This window comes from Corvus brachyrhynchos, unplaced genomic scaffold (assembly GCF_000691975.1).
Source record: "Corvus brachyrhynchos isolate BGI_N302 unplaced genomic scaffold, ASM69197v1 scaffold28, whole genome shotgun sequence".
NCBI lineage: Eukaryota > Metazoa > Chordata > Aves > Passeriformes > Corvidae > Corvus > Corvus brachyrhynchos.
In genome coordinates, this window is record NW_008246058.1 from 6,042,878 (window position 1) to 6,065,192 (window position 22,315).

The 22,315-nt window shown below is 42.8% G+C and overlaps 1 protein-coding gene across 1 annotated transcript in view; it reads left to right on the forward strand.

The window, feature by feature from the left end:
- Positions 1–22,055, forward strand: part of EXT1 (exostosin glycosyltransferase 1) — a 195,049-nt gene extending 172,994 nt beyond the window's left edge. The window contains 8 exon segments of the mRNA XM_008642628.2: positions 2,916–3,035; positions 8,582–8,714; positions 10,054–10,172; positions 10,893–10,988; positions 13,958–14,047; positions 17,743–17,903; positions 18,898–19,069; positions 21,595–22,055. Of these exon segments, the coding sequence (XP_008640850.2) occupies positions 2,916–3,035; positions 8,582–8,714; positions 10,054–10,172; positions 10,893–10,988; positions 13,958–14,047; positions 17,743–17,903; positions 18,898–19,069; positions 21,595–21,780 (1,077 nt within the window). The 3' untranslated portion in view covers positions 21,781–22,055.
- Positions 22,056–22,315: the final 260 nt, after the last annotated feature.

The following is a 22,315-nucleotide window of genomic DNA, read 5'->3' on the forward strand; positions in this document are numbered from 1 at the left end:
TTCCATTGCCTAGCATGAAGCTGAGATCCACAAGATCTGGAATAAACACAAAGTAGTCACTAAGAGGGATTTTTTTTTTTTATCCTTGAATTTAGTGTCATCCACAGAGAGAAGCCATCTAAGGTACAGGTGTAGTGCCACCCCAAACCAAAGTATTCTTGCAATGTCTTTACATGGCTGTTAATTTGTCTAAAGAAGTAAATATTTGTGAAGAGCTGGCTTAGCAAGCCTTGCAATGTGCTGCCTGTTCTACTTAGTGTGATACAAGCTGCAAATATAAAAGGGCGATTTGATTTTTGCTTTTGTGGACAACACATTTTTTCTGAGCAAAATTATGTCTCTCTTTAAATAATAATAATTTGCTGATCTTCATGTTTTCCGGTAACGTGCCATTCGTTCACTTCACACAGCTGCTTCCATATTGAACAGCTACTGCACTGTTATTAACAGTGTTTTTAAAGAGCTGGCAGAGGGCCTGAATGTCTGCTCTGGGAAATGTTTTTGTTATGTTACAGTTCTTAATTTCCTGTTTGAGAGCAACTCGGATGTTTTTATTTGCATATTCTCCTCATCATAGCACTGGGAGAGCTTAATCCAGCCTTTCTGCACTTATTTGTGCAGGGTGGTTTCTCCCTCCCCCCTACTCATTGCTGAAATGACCTTTTATTAAAGTTCTAATAATTCCAATGTAATCATGCCAGATTAGTATTAATACATCATTTTCTCCACCTGTCCTTCTGGACAAGTAGATTAATAGAGTAGGCAAATGCATTTAAAATGGGAGCCCTGATTTTTCTTTCCAGCTGTTGTAACAGAGCCACCATCAAGGCTTTTTTAAACCTTGACACTGTGTTTGCTGTCACTCACAAGCATGGTATGGTGTGTAAAATCATAACTTCTTGCAGTAACCTTCATAGTCAGAGCAGCCTTCCCTTTCAAAAGGTGTAGTGAGGATTGAGTATTGATTTTACTGGTTGCTTACACATGTATACACACACACCACACAAGGTTGCACATATTGCAATGAAATGTTTATTGAGAAAATGCTGTATTGCCACTGCAAAGTGACTTGAATCTTGTCTTTGCTACTGATAGTGTTTCTGGGTGTGATTAATGCACATCTGTGCAGCCAGTGCAGGTAATGTTTATTATCCTTCTACTTACTGGAACACATCATGAATAGTGATGTGATCACTTGGAAAGACATGTGCTAATACATATTTTCAGGTTCTGTCTTTCATACTACTTCTGCAGGGAATATTTTACCTAAAGACCTAGGTTTTACTTAAAGGGCCTGTAGGGAAGGAACATAAAGTAGCATCTTGGACAATCTGACCATTTTCTTCTGCTCAGGCTTGCTGCAGTGCTAACTCTCTCATAAGCCCAAAGTCTGTACTATATTAACAGTGTCTCTAAGATGATGGTCTAAGAGGTGAAGGGCTGAGAGAGCAAAGATTGGCCCATCTGACACTGCAGCCAGTAGAGCCATGGACAAAGTGTCCGGACCTGGTTGCAAACTCTGCAAGTAAAGAATTTGCTGATTATTGTGAAAATTTTTTACATGTAAATTCTTAAAGTCACAGTGTTTCTTCAGGAAAGAGGTTTCACAGGAAATAATTTGATTTGGGAATATTTGAAATCAAATAATTATTGCTGCCACTTCTCAGAGTATTTTAGGAATAAGCAGAGTGTGTTTTGGTCAGAAAAGGGTTGGATGTGGTGGTATGCAGGCAAACTTCAGAATAAGCTGGAATGCACAGGGACCAAATACACAGCCCAGGTATTTGCTTTTAAAACTAGTGACTCAGGTAAAAGATTCATGAGAAAGGAGTGTCTGAGAACAAGTTGGCCTAATTTAGTGGTTGGACTTGATGAACCTAGAGGTCTTTTCCAACTTAAACAATTCTGTGATTCCAGTTAGAAATCACAAAAATGTAGGTGCAAGCGCACAGCTATTAATTTCTAGAAAAAGATGAGCACAAAGCAGCAACATATCCTAAATGCCATTCTGGTGCTGTGACTAGTCCTTGTCACCAAAGCAAATTTCAGTTAAATTCCCTTGATAGTGTCACTTCTCATTGTCCAAGTTGTACTGGAGGCCTTGGTCAATGTCCTTAGTTAAAGAATGGCACATACACACCTTAGTTTCAAGAAGGACATGGGGATGGTAAAAGATAACGACATCTTTTGTAGACACTCCTGTTCTGATCTAGTGAGCAGTGTCATTTTTTAATGGAAAAGTGTTGCAGCAGGACAATTTGGGGTTTATTTGTAAGGCAACTTATACAACAATTAATGTGTAGATTTAATGGGAAAAAGGCAAAAATTTGTACTGTTTTCCCTTGTGAATAACAGATGTAGTGGAAGATATTATTCTTAGGTCTACCTAAGGTAATTAGTGAAATGCAATTCGATCCACAGGCTCCCAAAAAGGGGAGTCTTACTTAAGGTGTTGCTGTGTTTTCCTTGGGACACTTAGTGTTGCCATGCTGTGGTAAATGCAATTCCAGATCCTGTTAATATACTTGGAGCATGGGGATTATTGAACTCTTAAGACCTGCAGGTACTAGCTTGTTAAAATACTAGTCCACAAAGAGTTTTGTGGGATGAAAAGCATGAGGGGTGCATGGAGGACCTCCTTACTATGCCACACCACAAGGTTTTGTGACCATAAAACAATTAAAAACTAAAAGAAAGCAGATTTTAAAAAAATAATATATTCAATACCAGAGGTTATAAAGGGTTGTGTCTTACTTGTTTTACATCAAGGCTTTAACTGTTGACACGCATCTCCATTGGACAGGAGTGCTGAAGCTGTATAACCTGCTAATAGAGGAGAGGGCTTGTCAGCGGCATATTAATTTGAGATTGTGTTGTTTCTAAAGCTTCTGACTGTATTACATCTTGTATTACAGATTCCTTCTACAATCAGGTCTATCCATCAGGATAAAATCCTAGCACTTAGACAGCAGACACAGTTCTTGTGGGAGGCTTATTTTTCTTCAGTTGAGAAGATTGTATTGACTACACTAGAGGTGAGTAAAAATTGTCTGGGACCTTGCCGAGCAGCAAGGTTTCTGTACCTGTCCAGCTACTCCTGTCCTCAGCTGGTATCAGACCTTGGTTTTCATGACATGCAATTGGTCACTGGGAAAAAATCTCAGCATCTTGATGAGTTTTCTCCCCTAAGGAAATACTTTCTTCATTATCTGAATCCACATTAGAAAACTGACACGGTGAAAAATGGGAGCTACCCAATGCATGGAGAAGTTGTCATGTGTGATCTTGACTTTGCAAGGCTTTATGGCTTATGAATCACTATCCTTGTCATTGGTAGTAAATGTATTTCTTAAGAAACACTTCTGGAATTCATTTTGGAAAAAATATTACTGTAGGGATCCTCCTTGACCATTCCTTAACATTTTGATGCCTTGTGATGGGACTATTGATCTGGCTCAAGGAAAAGGGGGGGGGCTTGTAAATGCTGTGTCTTATCTTCACACACAGGAGAAGGGAAGGCCTGATCATTCTTATAAATTATTAACAGATAATCATAATTAGACTGCTATTAAAAGGGGAGACAGATGATCTCAAATGTAGATAGAATCCTTTCTGAATTCAGAGACAGAGGAAAGATGAAAGCCTCTTCAGAAGTAGGACCCAGGCTGCACTTTCAAAAGCAGGTTTCTTTTCTAACTGTTTTGCAATTTTTCACATGACTTTTTGACACATTTGTACCACTGAAAGGAGCTCACTTTGTAGGTGCAAATGCATTCGTCTTATGCTAATGCTTCTGCAATTGCACCTGTCTTTGTGCACAGTTGTAATGCACACTTGTTAAGGCTCCACATTTCCTGGTCTGCCTGCTTCCCCCTGAAAACTGCAAATGAGTGCCCATGGCTGATCCACCTCCAGCTGCTGGAAGTCAGTCCCTTAGGTTTTTCCATGCCAGTGAAGAACACCAGGCAGGGAACATTTGCAGAGCCCCTGGCATAGCTCAGGAGCTCACAACGCTCCCATTGCCCTCAGAAGAGCATATCTTCATCTGTGCTGCCCATTGGCAACTTCATCGTCAAACTCCTCATAAGCACTGATGCGGTAGTGATAATGATCACAGCCCACACCAGGATCAGATCACAAAGGTGGAAGACCATGTGCCATTGCTCACAATTTAATTAACCCTTACAGAAGTGCTCCCAGGGACCATCAGGTGGCTCATGCATCATCTGCCCCTTCCCTGCATGTGCCCTGTTGTTGGTAGGGATTGCTAAAAGGACAGGAGCACACGGCTCTCCCCACTGCCCCTCTCCTGCCTGTGCTGGGGCTGGACTCCAGGGGACATAACCTGCAGCTCCCACAGCCTTGGTGTCCATCACATCTAACTCCAGCACTCACACATGTTTTTAGTGCTGCTTTGAGACACATCGGCCCATGTGGCTGCAGGAGCCCAACAGACAGCAAAAACTCTAAAGCTGAAGCAGATGGGTAACCAGCAAGCTGGAGTTTTTGCTCAGAGCAGAAAAAACAAAGTGAAGACAGAAGTGTTCCTGGAAGATTTAGTTTAATGAAACCAATTAATGTATCCCTGGTGTTGAAGTTATGTTATGCGTTTTTTCATTTGTTTGGGAGACTGATTTTGGTTTGTGATTTTTTTTTTAAATTGTATTTTATTTCAGGACTCTCAGTCTTTTGAGACAGCTAAGAGGGATTCTGTTATGAACAGATACTCATTTCACATTTCAACTTGCCTAAGTAAAGTCCCAAGTTAACTTTCCTTAGGAAAGGAGTAAAACAGTTGAGAGGGACTTTTGTTGTCTGAAACCTGCAAGCAGTGTATCCTCTTCTTAAAATATAATGCCTGGAAGAAAATTCCTAGCAGGATTTTTTTTTTTTTTGGTGGATGTGATCCATCTTCTGTTGTAATACTGTTGTGTCAGAGTGCTCTAACGGTTCTAGATACCATCAGAATAATCACTTGCCTGCTAACTGCAGAGCCAGTGTATGTCTATGTCTGAGGATATCACCACGGAAGAAGTCTGCACCAAAATCAGATGTCTGCAAGGACATCACAGCCTTTATCCTTCACACCTCTGGAATCACATTTTAAGTTCCTTGATCATTTCACAGCATTTGGTGGCTGTTGTGGTTTAACCCCAGCCAGCAGCCAAGCCCCAGGCAGCCGCTCGTTCACTCTCCCACCAGCGGGATCAGGGAGAGAACTGGAAGGGTAAAAGCCAGAACACTCATGGGTTGAGATAAAGACAGTTTAATAGGGAAAGCAAAAGCTGCGTACAAAAGTGAAGCAAAACAAGGAATTAAGTCACTGCTTCCCGGGGGCAGGCAGGTGTTTGGCCATTTCCAGGAGAGCAGGGCCCCATCACGTGTAATGGTGACTTGATAAAACAAACACCATAACGCCAAATGTCTCCCTCTTCCTCCTTCTTCCCCCTTCTTCCCCCCATTTTAAACCCTGAGCATGATGTCATATGGTCTGGAATTTCCCTTAGGTCAGTTTGGGTCACCTGTCCTGGCTGTGTCTCCTCCCAACCTCCCAGAAACCCCCAATTTCCCTGCCAGTGTGGTGGTATGAAAAGCAGAAAAGGCCTTGGCTCTGTGCAAGCCCTGCTCAGCAATAACAAAAACATTTCTGTAGTGTCAACCCTGTGTTCAGCACAAATCCAAAACACAGCCCCATTGCAGCCACTGTGAAGAAAATTAACTCTACCCCAGCACAGTGGCCTAAGCCACACAGCTCATAGTCCAAAATAAGATGTTTGAATCAGTTGGCCAGCAACCCCCAGTGGCAGGCACAGAGGAGTTGCCCAGTGCCTTGGACAAGGTGTGGGTTAGGCAGTGGTGCTCTTGAGTGTCTGCTGCAGGCTGGTGAGTGGGAGCACGGGCAGTGCAGCAAAGGGCTGCTGCAGGCACCATCGGATGCAGGCTCCAGGGTAACTGCACTTCTTCAGCTTGGTTTTCTCTGGAAACAAACCCAGAACATCCCTGCACAGCGTGCTCAGTCCTCCACTCCAGAAGAGGAGGGGAGGGGGACAGCACAAAGTACAGACAAGCAGTGTTGGATACTTGGCTAGGGCCTGTTGAAAAGCAACAATGATTAAGGCAATATGTGAACTTTTTGAAGTGTGAAGATGAGTGAGACAAAAATATTGGACTATTAATGCATTCCAAAAAGAAAAAGGAGATCTTGCCAAAGATCCTAACCCCTTTCTTCTCTTATTAAACTTCCTGTCATGCCTCGTCATTGGAAAGACCATGTAGATTCTGTCTCTGCAATATGTGCAACACTGTACACTCTGCTTTTTAATTCCTTGGTGTCCTCCATGTCATCTTTTTACACTTCTTAGTTCTTTTTCTGCCAAGTTTACTTTTTTCCCCCTCTATCCTGACAGACAGCTAGGTTTCTTATGTAGACCCAGGGGAGTGATAAATTAGTGATCCATTTTTTAACTGTGGTGAACCAGCTCCCCAGCTCCCCAGGAGGATGCAGAACCAGGCCGGTGAGGTTTGTGGTGCTGACTGCTCTGAAAGCAGCCTGTGCTGCAGTGGCAGTGGGGCCCTGCCCCGTGCTGGAGCTGTGCTGGTTCCAGGCATACTGAGGCGCGTTGAGGCGCATTGAACCATGAGCCGTGTGTTTCCCCTGCAGCCTTGTTGGCTACCAGTGCCCTGGAAAACTCCACCGTCTATGGAAACCTCCTGGCCACGTACATTTGCAGACTTCTCCTTATCCGATTGTGCCCCAGTTCTGAGAAAGCAAGATGGAGGAGCTGTAGTATTTATGCTTTATGGTAAACACTCAAAAATAAATACTTTACAGGTTTTCTCTTTTGTTTAGTGGCATAACTTGCAGGTGGGTAAACAGCAGTCATTGTCTGTGTTTTTTCCTGTCCCCACTGCCACATGGGAGATCTGACAACTGATACACCTAACTTTTCAACTAGAAATATTCAGATACATTCTTGTCAGTGATGGCATTACAGTCCTAAGTCTGTTATTCCAAAAAAAAAGTTAAATTAACTTATTCATGTGAGTGAATTACTGCATATTAGCTATGGTAATTGGCTGTAGGCAAAATTCAGACAAGCATGCATTTAACATCTGCCCCAGTTTAGCAGTTCATGTATTGCCACCAGCAGTGGATTGTCTGGCGCAATGTAACTGGTGTTTTAATCTTTTCTTGTCATGGCAATCAGAAATTCCAGGAAAACCACTGCTTGTGGCAGCACTTATTCATGTATTGACCAAATGTCCCTGAACTTAGCAGCTTACAGAGATTTTACCTTGTTCAGACTCCAGCAGCTGCTTTTGTTCTGCTTGTGGTGGGTCTTTTTGCTTGTTTTTTGGTTTTCCTACACTTCAGTCCAGCTTCAGAGACATGAAGTTTCACCCTATACACCTATGTTAAGGCCAGAGTCATTAGGTTAGGACAACCAACATGTTCTTGGCACTCTAGCCCTGTGCACTGCATAAACTGCCAGTTACGTGAAAACCTCCTTGGGAGATCACAAAAGATGAGCGGCAGAAGAAGGCAAGGCATTCCGGCTTAGCCCGCTTGGGGGAAAATTCATCCTTCAGCACCCACTGGCCCTTTGCAGCATCCCATCTCCAGACCTGCCAACTTCTAATGCTCCGAGGGAAGGGAAATCTGTGAGAACATTGGGCTCAAGAGTGTACTGCACTTAGAAAGTTGCACCTTTTGGAGGCTGAATTTGTCCTGTTAGAGATTCCCACCACTGAATCTTGTTATGCCTTTGCAGGAAGTTTAAAGAATTTCCCATCAGTGTAAGAACCACTCTTGTTCCTGCAATCAGGCATCTGATGTGAAGCAACTGTAATTAGTTTCATAAATACATACTAATTGTACAGCATGGTATATTTTTTTCTTTTTTTGCTTGTGGTATTCTAGATGATAAAGTAGATGACCTAGCAATCTGTTCTGACCTTAAAAATCTTGCATTCTCTGGTTTTGGTGCTCTACAGAGTCAAACAGTAGTCGTGAAAAGATCTTCTGTTCCATCCAACAAGGAACTGTTACAGAACTGAGGCATGGAATCAGTGATGTATCTGAATGCTAATATCCCTTTATAATTAAGCAAAAATTAATAATTAGTGCAGCCTGATCTGCTGAAAGTCTTTTTGATTTTGAATACTCTTATTATCTCAAAGTATTACCTAGCTTTTTAATGCCATCTTCAAATAATTTTCTTCTGTGAGTTCTGGATAGTAAAGCTGACAATGAACTAATCAGGCTTACAACTGCTAAGATATTCAAATAGACAAAATATTTGACTTGAAATACAAAATGCAATAAATTGTATGGTCCCCATGTCCAGAGAGACTAATGAGGTGCTCTGAAACCTATGGCACAAAGCCTGAGCTGCTGAAGTGGTGTCAGAGTGTGCAGGTTCTGAGTCCTTTTAAGAGAGATCAAGGAGGAATGTCTAGTAATTTGTGTGCCTCAGCTTTTTGCAAAATGGGTGATGATTCCAGTCAGCTGGAGTCCCTGAAGCTCCTACCAGTGACTGTAACATTCTGTTTAAAAATCATTACTTCTCTTGTTTTCCAGATTATTCAGGACAGAATATTTAAGCACATATCACGTAACAGCTTAATATGGAACAAACATCCTGGAGGGTTATTTGTACTGCCACAGTATTCCTCATATCTGGGAGATTTTCCTTACTACTATGCTAATCTTGGTGAGTGAATCCTTGCTATAATGTAGTAGCATCTGGAATTTCTAGTGGAATTTTGAAGTTTTGTCTTTGAGTAGCATGTGCCAAGTGACTTACCATTCATTTCTAGTTAATGATGCCTTTCGTTTATCCTGTCTCAATCTTCCCTGCCCACTGTAGACTGGAACATCTCTGACTCATCAACATGCATCATGTGCCTCTTGCTTGCAAAGATTGTTAAAAAAAAAAAATCTATGTTCCTTCATACTTTTCAGTTGCTGGTAATTAATGCCTGAGTTGCTGACCCATTCATAGCCTGAGGGGACATAAGAGGAATAGCTTTTTCCTTTCTTTGTTTATTTGTGCTTGGCAAATTGGAAAAGTGGTAATTTACCCGTGACACTTGTTATTGGGGTGCACACTTGGTATGGATTTATTCTCCATACTATGTGTCTTCATATGGATCCTGCTAGAAGGAATGAATAGGGCTTAGCTTCATGGCTTTTTCCTGAAGCAGAGCTTGAACAATGAGTTCTGCAGGTGATTGTTCCTTCAGGCTGAAGGGATCCTGCTTACCAGAGTGCTGCTATTTTTGGCTCAGCCTGTGCCATCCCACGTGTGTGGATCTGTACTGCTCACCTGCTAAAAATTGACAGTTACTGTGTTAAAAAAGGGAGTAGAAGTGGTAATTTTTATGAAAAATGACTATGACCCCACACAGATGAATTTAGATGAGGTTGAGAGCAGTAATGAAGGGTAGGCACCAGTAGGATGTGTTATTCCAGGCAGAAAGGGAAATCATAGCAAGACAAAAATTTAAAAATGGAAGGCAAGGATGCAAGCAGAATTATCAGCTCAGGAGGAAATTGAAGATGCATGTGGATAGGAATCACCGCAGAAAAAGCAAAAATCTGACAGAGGCTGTAATGGAACTGAGGAAACTGAACAAGCTTCTGGAATTTGTGGAGATAATCTGTAAAAAGCATCAAGCACCCAGAGCCAGGCAGCAAAACAGCCTGTGTCAAGAAAGACATTTGGCTGAACAAACTAGATGTCAATATTGTGGGACAAACTGGATAAAAGAAAGAGATTACAGGACATCCGTGGAAATAGTGAGTAAGAAAAGGAAATCATTGTCTTGGAGTCCGGTATTTCAGAGTGGAAGTTAAATGCACAGTGTGGGAGTTAAAGGGAAGTGTGATCTCCTCTGAAGCATCTGGTATCTGAGATGAAGGGAGATGACCTAAAAAAACCTGGCAAGGTTTGCATTAAATGCAGATTGTTTTTTCCATCCCCAAAGTCCTTTAATCTGTAGTAACTGGGGCGATTTTGTCTTTACTGAATGTGTATCTCTTCACTTCAGGTCTGAAGCCTCTTTCCACATTCACTGCCGTTATTCATGCAGTAACTCCCCTGGTTTCCCAATCTCAGCCTGTGCTGAAACTCCTGGTTGCTGTAGCCAAGTCCCAGTACTGTGCACAGGTAAGCAGCACTGTTTCGCTGTCAGTCACAGCAGAGACAAACCACTCTGCCAGGAGTGAGGAGCCTAGTGACTCAGCCCTGTTTCAACGCCCTGTTTTAATTCTGATGTTTCTTTCCTCTGAGATTTCTACTGTCTGTGACCTACATGCATGGGAAATAAAAATTCTGAGTATAATGGGAGTGGAATAGAGATAGTAATTAAACCCTTTGTTACATGAGACAGGTAAAATAATGAGTGCACTTTAAAGATCAGCATTGTGTGTGCTGCAAACTGCAAAAGGATGTCTATGCCTCAAAAGCAGCTACATGATCTTCCTTCCTCCCACTGTGACTCTTAATCTCATCAGTGCCAGGATTTTGGCTTCTCTAAAAAAAATCCTGGGGAGTTCAGTAGGAGCACCCTCTTGCAGCAGAGTTTCACAACGGGTTTTGCCTTTAATGAGAGCCACAGTAAATCAGTGACATCTGTATGAAGTGGCTGAGATAGAGACTTCCAAGTTCCTATCCAGCCTATATTTGCCTGAGAGGATATATATTGTAAGTAGTCAGATTGGGTGAAATTAATGTAGGAAGTGTTATTTTTATACAGATTTGTATCATTGCTTTTGATTTTGAAATTCCTAACTTGAATTTAACATGTCTGTCTGGAGATCTGAGACCTTAGAGTATGGACAACGTTGCCACAAAGGTCTCTGATCGTGGTCCAATAATCTCTTTCAGATTATTGTTTTATGGAATTGTGATAAACCCCTCCCAGCCAAACACCGCTGGCCTGCCACTTCTGTGCCTGTCATAGTCATTGAAGGAGAGAGCAAGGTAGGTGGAGAGAAGCATGGTAAAAGTTGCCTGTATTCTCCAACAGGACAGAAATTTATTTTTCCAGCGGCTTTGGTGAAAGCTTTGTAGTTCCCTACAAAATGACAGCTCCTTTTTATTCCTTGGCCTTTTGTACCATCTTAGTTGCAGGTTTGTGTTTCATGCATGGGCCCTGTGCACTCAGAAACCATCATCATGGCAATTAATGCCTTGAATCTGAGATACACAGGTGGCACCCAGTTTTGAAATGTCACCCCAAGAGTAGATAGTGCTGACCCCATTGTCAGGGATTCCATCTCTCTGCAAGTGCATGAATGTAGGGATGCAGCTGCATTGAGTCTGGGAAGCCACATGCAAGACTTGGGTGTCAGCTGTGGACTCAAAAGCAGACTTAAAAATGAAAACTTGCCTTTGAAAAGCATCTTCTCTTACTGCCTCGTGAGGTACTGCTGCCATCAAAAAAAAAGGAAGGGACAAGGGACATGGGACACCTGTGTGAGAACAAAATCACCATGTCATCTCTTGCTGTGCAACACACGTCTTATTTGTACTTTCACAAAGTCAAAATAGATGCCATCAGATGAGAAAAGAGGGGTTTTTAAAATCCACACTGAAGTGGATGATTCCTTTCCAACTGCAGGCCTGAGAGAAGCAAGACTTCGTGCTTCTAGAATCTGAAACAGATTCAAGTTGGTCCTCTCTGCAGTCTCTGTCAGCTGGATCCAGAGCTCTGTGTTGGCAAAGGGAACTTCTGGTTGCTTTGCCTGTACAATTCTATTTTGAATTTGTAATTTGGTCTTTTCCCCTTGTCACTTAGTAAGGGAAAAGAGAGCCCTGCAAGGTTAGCAGCTAAATGCTCTGGCCTTAGCTAGCCATGTAAACAATATCAGGAGAATTCCTGCAGGGCCAAGAAAGGTTGTAGAGATTTCTGAGCCTTTTGAATGTTCTGGGTGTTTTTATTTTCTTTTTGTGAAACTTGCAGAGGTGAGATAGCAGAGAAAATCTCTGACCAGTTCTACAGTGTTTGTAGAAATTGGCCCCAGGCACTGTTCAGATTACAAATGAGTCTCCTGAGTACACAAAGGTGTGTTTATAGTGGACAGTCTCTTCCCTCTAACATCCCAACGTAAGCCAAGTGGCTACTTGTGTGGAAAGCTGTTTGTTTGGACGAAGCTTGCAGAGCCAGAGCAGCCGAGTTCAAAGGTTGCACAAAGGAACTGCTTTTCATCTCCAAACTTGGCTGAGGTCTACTGGCAGGCACCAGTACTCCATGCAGGTGATCACAGAGGTCTGCCTTTTCGTAACCTTCACTCTTCCGTTGAAATCAAATATTGTAATACCCATTTTAGAGATGGGTACTTTAGCTATAAAACAAATACCTGCCAAGTCCTGACTGTTGTACTATTTGGTCATTTTGCACAGTCTGTAAAAGATCAGGGATGAGAACATGGGTCTCCTGCTGGCCGCTTGCTCTGCTTCATCTTAGTGTAAACAAAGCAAAACCTTCAGCCCCAGCCAGATGACCTCTTCATCAGAACCCTGCCTCTCCAGACCAAGGCCATCATAGTGATGAAGGGATGTTCTCCAGACAGACACTGTGAACATCTTGGTTATGGAGATGGATCTTTCTCTGAATCAAGGCATAGATTCCAAACACTTGTTCCCAAACAGGTTGCAGAGGATGTAGAACTGACCGTGTCCCGTTAGGAGGGTTTTGTCAAATTTCTCCATGTCCCTGTTTCCATACAGTGAATTCCTCTTACTGGTGTTGATTTTTGAAGTGGGTTTTTGGCATAGTAAATTGGTAAAGAAGTCTAGTAACTAACCAAGCTATTTTTCCTAGCAAATGAGGGAAACAAACTGTGTTGCATCCTTGCTATTCTTCATCAGTTCTCAAAAGGTGCTATTTACTCTGCTAAAGAAACGATACGGATTTTCATTTCTTGTTTTTATCTTTTCAATCCAGCTTTCCCATCTATTTCCTATTACTCTGAGGACTGTCCTGCCATATCTTTTAAAAGTTTATTCTGTATATAGGTTTTATGTATATAGAATGGTTTGAGTTGGAAGGGACTATAAAGACTATCTAGTGCCAACCCCCCTGCCGTGGACCAAGAAGCCTTCCACTAGACCAGGTTGCTCAGAGCCCTGCGCAGCCTGGCCTTGAACACTGCCAGGGATGTGTCATCCACAGCTTCTCTGGGCAACCTGTTACAGTGCCTCACCACCCTCACAGTAAAGAATTTTTTCCTAATACCTAATCTAAACCTACTCTCTGTCAGTTTGAATCCATTCCCCCTTGTCTTGTCAATACATACTCTTATAAAACATCCCTCTCCATCTTTCTTTCAGGCTCCCTTCAGGTACTGGAAGGCCATTTAAGAATGTGTCCTCTTAACATGCTACAATACCTATATAATTCTTCATGCAGATAAAAGCTCAGTTTGAGTTCTTTAGCATATTCTCCTTTTCTGATGGAGAGTGTCGCACCATCCTGGTAGCATTACATCCTTCACATGCAGCCTGGGCTCCTTGGTTTCCCAGCTGTGTAACCTTATGAAGGCTGCAAAGTCCTTCTCAGTGTTGATTATCTTTGATCACACCCTGTAGGAGAGCAGAGGGGACAGTCCTAGCCACCAGGGAAAATGTCCTCCCTGGAGAAGCTGTAGGTACATTTAATTCTCAGTACAGACCAATGCAGTTTGTCACTAAATGAAAGCAGCCTCCTCCAAAGAGGGAGGTCTATTCAGAAATTACTCCTCAGATAGAAGGTGTAGGCTGACTTCTGGGGTGACAAAAATGACACTCCTTCACTCTTGAGCTGAAGGGTCCTTTCCATCAGACAGAAATATGCCACGTACTTCAGACAAGAGTAAATAAGAGTGAGGAATAAAACTGAGTATTTGCCTTGGAAATGAGTCCTTCAAGTGATTTTTATTTCCTCCCCTTCCTGCCTTGGATACCCACAGGTTATGAGCAGTCGCTTCCTACCCTACGACAACATAGTGACAGATGCAGTGCTAAGCCTGGATGAGGACACCGTGCTTTCAACCACTGAGGTAAGGGGTCTCTGTCGTTGTGGGAGTCTGCTTGGCTCCTGGGCTCAGCCTGAGCACAGCAGATATGCTCTTCTCTTGGCTTTGCCAGTGAGAAAATGTTACAAGATTTCCTGCTACACTCCTCAGATTTAACGTGTTGCACTTGTTTCAGCAACCCTGCCACTGCCTGCCGTCAGAGGAGCTTTTCGCCCTGGTTAATTGGCTCATCATTAGCATATGGTTCTTCCGTTCTCTATTATTTTAGTAACATAGCTGCAGGCGGGTGTAGGCAGCCAGGAGCAGTCAGCTTTAATATTCTGTTCTCACTTTTCTGATTGGGGTAGCTTCCCCCCCCCCACACATAATCAGTAGGATGTAGGTGGAGGAGGAAGGGTTGTCAGCAGCAGGGGACTGCTATCACTCCAAAAGACAGCATTGCCACCCTAGTGCAGGATTTCACTGAGGAATACTCTTCCCCCATTGTGTCAGCCCATAAAATTGGAGATCTTTGCTAGTTTAGGTGCTTGAGTGTTTGTGCCAAGAGCAAGATAGCACTAAGAAAAGAAAAATACTGTGGAAAACCAATTTTTACAACTGGGATGAGTATTGATTTCTAGAACCTCTTTCTGAGAACCACAAGGGAAACTGATGACAGTTTATATAGAGTGCAATATTTGGGAAATACATTATTAATGATGGCCAGGGAATAGCTTGAAAAACTCGATTTTCTTTTGTTTTCCCTTTTTTTCCCCCATGTTCATGGTCATTCCCCTCTCCCCACTTCACCTTAATAAAAATGCATTTCTGCCAGTGATGGGGATCTTTCACTGATGCTGCCACTACTTATATGTCAGTGAAAAAATGCGTAACATTAGTCTTCAGTCACTGCTATATACTCTAAGATGTTACTGGATTTGTTCTAAATGGATGAGACTGCAACTGCTCTTCTCCCCTGCACAGAGGTTGTGCTGTGGTTAGACTGCTCCAGAAACAGCCACAGTACCCTCTTTCGCTTCACAAGTGAAAGAAATAGTTGACATTGAGTCTGTTTGATACCAGTGTTAAACCTTGGTAGTTTCTGCTAGATGAGGAAGAATACGGCTGCTGCCAAAGCACTTGTGTGCAAAGCCCTGCAGAGCCCAAGGAAACCCCAGAGCAATAAAAGGCATTTATCCTTGGGCTGGACTTCCTAAGGTTGTTGCTTAGGATGAAGAGTCCCATCTCAGCTGCCCTGGGGATCATGGTAATACCTCTAAGGGACTTCATTGCACTGAGGGCATATTTACAGCAATCCACCCTGTGGCTTCCATGAGGATTTGGGGCTTTGTTTTGTTTTAACTGGGCATCCTCCAAACTTCAGAGTAATTCAGGCTTCTGGGAAACATACGAAATAAATAGTGTTTCTCATTCAGCTTGGCCGTGTTTTACCCTAAACACTTTGAAGCACAAATACTTGTTGTTGTGTGAGACAACCTACACTTTTCTTTGTGGCTTTGTTGCTTTGCTTTGTTTTCTTTGTTGCTCCTGTGAGCAACTTGCAGCTGATCCTGTGTGTTTGTGCAGTGGGTATTTGCTCTATGAGCCCCCTGGTCCCTATGCTGCAGACAGAACCAGCTGGCCAGCTGTTGCTAGAACCCACCTTGCAGCTCCGGCATGTCTCTGCCAAGGTGCCAGCACCAGCAGCTCTGCTTGGTGGCTCTTCATGAAGAGGTGGGGGGCCTCCCTATTGCTTCGCTTCCCCCACGGTACAGCTTACGCAAATGTGATGTGGCATTTCCTTTGAAACTAGCTGCTCATGGAGGGTTGTTGTGGCACATCTTCAAGGCCCAGAAAAGGTAATTTAGAAACGTGTTCAAAGACAATCATAATCCCATTGAGAGCAGCAGTCACCAAGCTCATCCTCCAGACTGTCCGATCTCGGCGTAGTAAAGGTTTTCCATTCTCAACAGGGCGGTGCGTAACTGTTCTGTGAGAAGAGCTGTTCCACACGCACAGAGGGGTGTGTGCGTGGGAAGTCATTAGAAACCAGCGTGGGTTGTGATGCAGAGGTTTAAGAGACTGCCAGCTTGGTTGGATTTCCCTGCTGATCAGCTGAAAGTGGCAGTGCTGCTGGAAATTACACAGGATGAGATCTGAGGGGCTTTTTTAATAAAGGGAGTTTTCTCTTAGGGTGGTTGCTTTAGTGCATCTCCCTAGTGCAAGGGCAGATAGTTGAAAGCACAAGAGAGGGCACTGGGTGCAACAGCTTTATTATTTATTAAAGTTTGAGATTCTCATACTTCTCTAGAGAAAACAGATGTCGCGTTTTATGGGAAAGGCCTTTATAGGGAAAAAATCCCTCCAGTTCTTTCATGTGGTATTGATTTGGATGAGATCAGAACTATCACAACGGTAACTGGTTTGTGCACATTGTCTTTCTAGTTGGCCTCAGATTCCTTGAAACAACTTTAAAGAAAATAACCAGGCCCTGACTTTGTATTTCAGTCCATGTGCGACTCTTCTGTTTCATAAAAACACTTGCAAATGTGAGAAGTCTGACAGTAATCAACACAAAATGGGACTGTTCTCAGAGCAGCTATTCTTTATCTAACCTCTACACCCTTAACTTTGCATTCTTGGAACGCTTTTCAAACATTTTTGAGCAAAGTTTTAGGTCCCTCTGGTACTGAGGGGAACCTAATGTGCAGTGCAGAAACAAAGCCCTCTTTTTTTTTGGGTTTGACTAGGACAATTAGAATTGTGTATAACTCTTACAAAATTTCAGTCTAGCTTGAGCTCCAAAATGTAATTTGAAGGGGAGGGACTGCCAACCAATGATAAAATCTTTCCTTATGTATTTGTACCAAATTCTTTTCAAATATAATGCTGACCATCCTTTTGCAAACTACCCCGATCATCCCTTTCCTAAAAGCACCAGATTTTGTTTGGTAGGATGATGGGGTAGCAATGTTCTGTCATGTCTCAATTCTCAGAGATTTGAGTTATTAAAATAATTACAGCAAGACAATAAAAAAAAAATGCCATTGGCAGCATTTGACGTGCTCGTGTGGCTCCTACAATATAAAGCATTTTTCTTAAAGTTTAGGTTCCTTATGCCATTTAACTAAATGGGAGTTTTATCTTCCTCTTTATTAAGCTGTATGTTGAACCTTTTTTGGTCATATAGACAGTTTTAAAAGTATGACCAACATGGTCTTCAGAAAGCTCAAAACAGTTGGAAAATATAAAGGGACTCCTCACTGAGTGTCTGTTTTATTCTCACTGAGCCACCTTTACCACTTAAAGCGTTTGACTGCTGATTTTCCAAACTCTGTGTCAACAGTGATAAAATGGTAGGTGCCATGCACAAAGATGTGCAAAACTTTCAGTTTCCACATGGCTATTATCCTTTGGTGTTGCATCGTGGTGAAAATACATGCACCTACACCCGTTCTTTCTGTAACTTGAAAAGGTTTGATATGTAAAGGGCAAGCTTGAAAATGTTAATGTAATGCTGTGATGCTCTAGACTCCCTTTAACAGGAACCATTAAAATGTGCATAATTATAGGGCAAAATGTCAAGCAGTCATTTTAATTTACTGATGAATACACAGAATTAATGTTTTGCAACAGTTCCAAGATTTTGAATTGCGAATTAGTGGCAAGGTAGTATTTTGTTTTGTTGACATTTGTTGAAACAGTTTTGGTATTCATTTGGCCTGTACCTTTGTCCACAGGTGGATTTTGCCTTTACAGTTTGGCAGAGCTTTCCAGAGAGGATTGTAGGGTACCCTGCACGCAGTCACTTCTGGGACAACACTAAGGAGAGGTGGGGGTATACCTCCAAATGGACTAATGACTATTCCATGGTATTGACAGGAGCTGCTATTTACCACAAGTAAGAACCCAGAGCATCTGCTATCCTTCTTCTGTATGAAACAAAATAGTAAAGAGGGGTTGGGGGTGGGGTGTGAAGAACATTCTTCCGGGGAGGGAAAAAAATGGAAAGATAGTAAGTGGGTCTACTTTTTATGGGGTAATAATTTAAGTTCTTGGTTTAGCTCTGGGGATCTGGTAATCATTATTGCACTTGTTGGGTCTCTTTGAAGTCACTTGTGTTTTGAGGCAGTCAGACTGCTCTTTTTAACATCAGGAATTACACACTTCAAAGAGTTCCTGAATTCATTAAGCTGCTTGGCTGAATGGCCTGTAGCGTAGCAGAAAGGAGGTTACTTCCAGACCAGCTCTGAGTGTGTGTTGGCTGACAGCTGCAGACTGCAAAGTCTTCTGGCTACCCTAGAAATGTAGTACAATGGGCATGTCACAGCTCAGCATATTGCAGCATGTTGGAGAAAACCCATGTATTAGAACTTCAGCAGACCAAAATCCTCTCTACATTTAAAGAAAGAGAAAATTCTGGAGTCTCTAATCCACATCCTTGAGAAGGAGAAGACCATCCACAGGGAATGGTATAGACCCAAAGGAGAGTAATTTCAGCAATAAAAGAACAGCAGTAGGGCAGTTTTAGTAGAGTTCTTTCCAGCTGAACAGTTTGGAAAGAAAATATGGAGGATGAATTCATCGGCGTTGTCTATAACATTATAGCACTGTGGGGCTCTCCTTCCTACTTGTCCATTATCTTGATGCTTAGGCCCACACTGTTTCTTTCAACCTGGTTGCAAAAAAGGCTCATGTTCTGTTTCTCCTTTCTCTGTCTTGATGAGAAACTGATTTGTTTTCCCTTCTTGTCAGAGGGTGAGACCAAAGAAAGGAATTGGTATATTGGGAGTTGAGTACAAAACTTGTGTCTCAAATGAGATAGAAATTTCCTGGAGCTTGTGATACCTGAAAGCCCAGTGACTTGTATTAATAACACTGCTGTTGGTTTCCAGATATTATCACTACCTGTACACTCATTACCTGCCTGCCAGCCTAAAGAATATGGTGGACCAACTGGCCAATTGTGAGGACATTCTAATGAATTTTTTGGTGTCAGCCGTGACAAAATTGCCTCCAATCAAAGTAACACAGAAAAAACAGTATAAGGAGACCATGATGGGACAGGTATGTAATCACAGCATGTTTCAGCAATTGGAATGTAGTAACAAGTCCACTTCTAGGTTAGGCTTACAGAGTGATACAATTCTGTCAAATATTTTTGCAGTTTTTAGTTTAGCAGAACTGTAAATAGACTTTAGATATGTTTATTATAATGAAGAAAAAGGAAAATGGCGAACATCTGTGTGTGCTGCTTCCCTTCATAATTTTCTCACTGTGTTATTCATGGTGATCCCAAGCTCCTGGAACTGATGGTTGTGGTGACTGAATTTCAGTTAAACTCTCATTTTCTAATTAAGTTTTCTATACCTAAGGCCTAGGCATGGAATGCTAGAAGCATAAATAAATTCTAGACAGATTTTCTACTTTTTATTATTATTAATTAATATAATGTACCAGGCTGTCCCTGTGCTATTTTAAATTATATAGTGTGATTCAAGCACTGACATTGAACTGTCACAACTGAGATAGTTTGTGATATGCAAGTATTTTTTCCCCACAGGGAACATTTTGTCCCACATCGCCCACTAGCAGCCATGAAGTGCTTGCTTTAGGTCCTCTTCCAGCTGCTAGCTAAGCCTTTTGTCATTGCAGACGTACCTCTAGTAACAAGGATACATCATAACGTGGGGACAGTTGTCCTACTACCCTGTATGAGAGAACAGTGAGGGCAATAGCAAGTCCTGCAAAACCTGCAAGTCCCGAGCAGCCTCCCATCTGTGCTGCCACAGTGTCTATGCTCTCAGTGCAAACAGTACCATGATTAATATGGGGCAGGTGAAAGAAGGGGCCCTCTGTTTTCCCCTCACATTTTCTCTTGGTAACATTACTTGGATCTTTGACTGGGGAGTGGCCATGCCAGTTTGTAAACTCCATTACCTGTATGTCAATGTGCTTGCACCTGAAGTATTGGTAGCACTGGTAGCATTCAGCAATTCTCACTCAGCCGGGTGCCCAAGAGACCTTCTGTGGACAGGAAGGTGCCATCCAGAACGTATCTATTGCTTCCAGTTTCAGCTTCAACTCTCCACAGGGCTGTGCTTTGGCTGTTTGGCAAAGCCTGAGCATTCATTTTTCATCTTACAGCACAGGTGACTCGAGTCAGCCATGAACTATAACTCTCTCCTAAAGACAAGTTGTTCCTGCAGCTTTGGGAAATGTAATGGACCATGTTCATAATTCCTTGAAAGACAAATAAAAAATTAACATAACCTCAGTGTTGTGACAGAGATGAATAGTCATATGGAAATTCAGTGTTAATGGCCAAAATGTCTGCTATAATCCTGTAGCAACAAGCTTTTACTTGCTCTTTAGTCGCACTGTATACTCGGGAGGCTGTAATCAATGCACATTATAACCTACCACTTGAGCTGAACTGGACAGGCCTTGGACCAAGATCAGGTCTGGTTCCACAGTCATTTGGCAAGTCCCTGACTTTATCTGTTTCTTCATGCTTTAATTTACATCCTTTGACTTCATGAATTTGTATTTGTTTTTAAAGTATAGTGGAAACTTAAGTGCTATAGAGAGATGCATGGGAAGTGGCACAAAAAACCCCTAGGTTCTCAGCATTCATACTTTATCTTAAATAATAGTTTTTTGTTCATAAATGTTCGTTAGGTACAGATAAAGAATAATAACAGCTTTAAAGCTGCTAGGGCCTTTTTTTTCCAGTGCTGCTGGGTTTCAATGGACTTCCACAAGGGATTACAGCTGCCCTGAACTTTGGAAAATGAGGCCAGAATATTTTGCATGTATACAGTCGAAGACCATGGTGTTTTCCTTGGGTCAGAGTTTAATATGATACAGTGTGGGGCTCCAGTTCATTTTTTGTGTCTGTGAGACAGTGCTGTCTGATGCAGTGGCCTTGGCCAGTGGGATTCCTGGAAGCACCTTGCTTTTCACTGCAGGGCATCTACACACACGAGTAATGCCAAGCACATAAGGACTTCTACTCAGTTACAAGCTGGTTGAAATTACTTATGTATAAATTTCTGCAGATCTGATCTGCAAAATTGCAGGTTTAACCCTGAATAATTGTTTTCCTCCTACAGCTGAAGACCATGGGCAGCAGCTGGCCTGGGCTTGGGTGTTTACCTCTGCTTCAAAGCAGTGGCCTTCTATTTTTCCTGGTGGTTTTTAAGAACTTTTATCTCTGAAATAGCTGGAGGGTTTGAAGAGAAGAGTGAGGGATAGGCTGAAGTAGAGCTCTGGCAAGATTTGGGAGGGCTGCTTGTGGGTGTTATGCTCCCCAGGCTGGCTCGTGGTTGAACTCAAGTCTCCATGTAGCCCTGCCCTCTTCTCTCTTTGGGAAGTCAGGGTTGTCCAGCTCACCACAACTGGATCTGCTGTGGGCAGGGTGTCCTTCCCCCTCTTTGAGCCCCCCGAGCAGATTCCAGCCGCCACAGAGCCACGTGCTCCTGAGCCCTGGCACAGCTGGGCACCATGGTGTCTGCCTGGCCCAGCTCCCACCTTTCCTGCCATCCTATGTGCCAAGGCCGACTCTGATCTCTGCTCTCCTCTCCTCACAGACGTCCCGGGCCTCTCGCTGGGCCGACCCTGACCACTTTGCCCAGCGGCAGAGCTGCATGAACACTTTTGCCAGCTGGTTTGGCTATATGCCGCTGATCCACTCGCAGATGAGGCTCGACCCTGTCCTCTTTAAAGACCAGGTCTCCATCCTGAGGAAGAAGTACCGAGACATTGAACGACTCTGAGGACGCTGCTGAGGGGGCCGAGCCGCCCTCACCCGTGTGGGAGCCAGACAGTGCCGCCAACAGCGAGCGCCCACCCCCGCCAGCCACATCCCGGTGCCAGGGCCCGCTGCTCCGGACTGCGCCGAACCGCCGGCAGGCTGCTGTCGCTGAGACTAGGTCGTGTACAGTTTCATTATGGAACATTAAATAATTATTTTTGAAATGATTGCTATGCAGGTTTAAACTTTTTTAATGATCAAAAAAAACCCCTATTAAAAACAGAGTTCTTTCTTTAATCAAAATTGTGTTGGTTGTGAATATTTCAGAGCTGCCATTTCTTTCCTTTATGCATTTGATTGTCAATGCAATTTTCATTCCTTTTTCCCTGCACAGTTAAACGCTGGAATCTCACTGGGAGAAAATACAGGTTCAGAAACAAACTGAGCACAAACAGGACAGAACTGAAGTATTAATATTTCTCATTTACTACTGACTTTTTTTCCTGTTTTCCCCAAGCCAGTAGTAGTCACTGTGGAGCCACTAAGGAGCATAACTC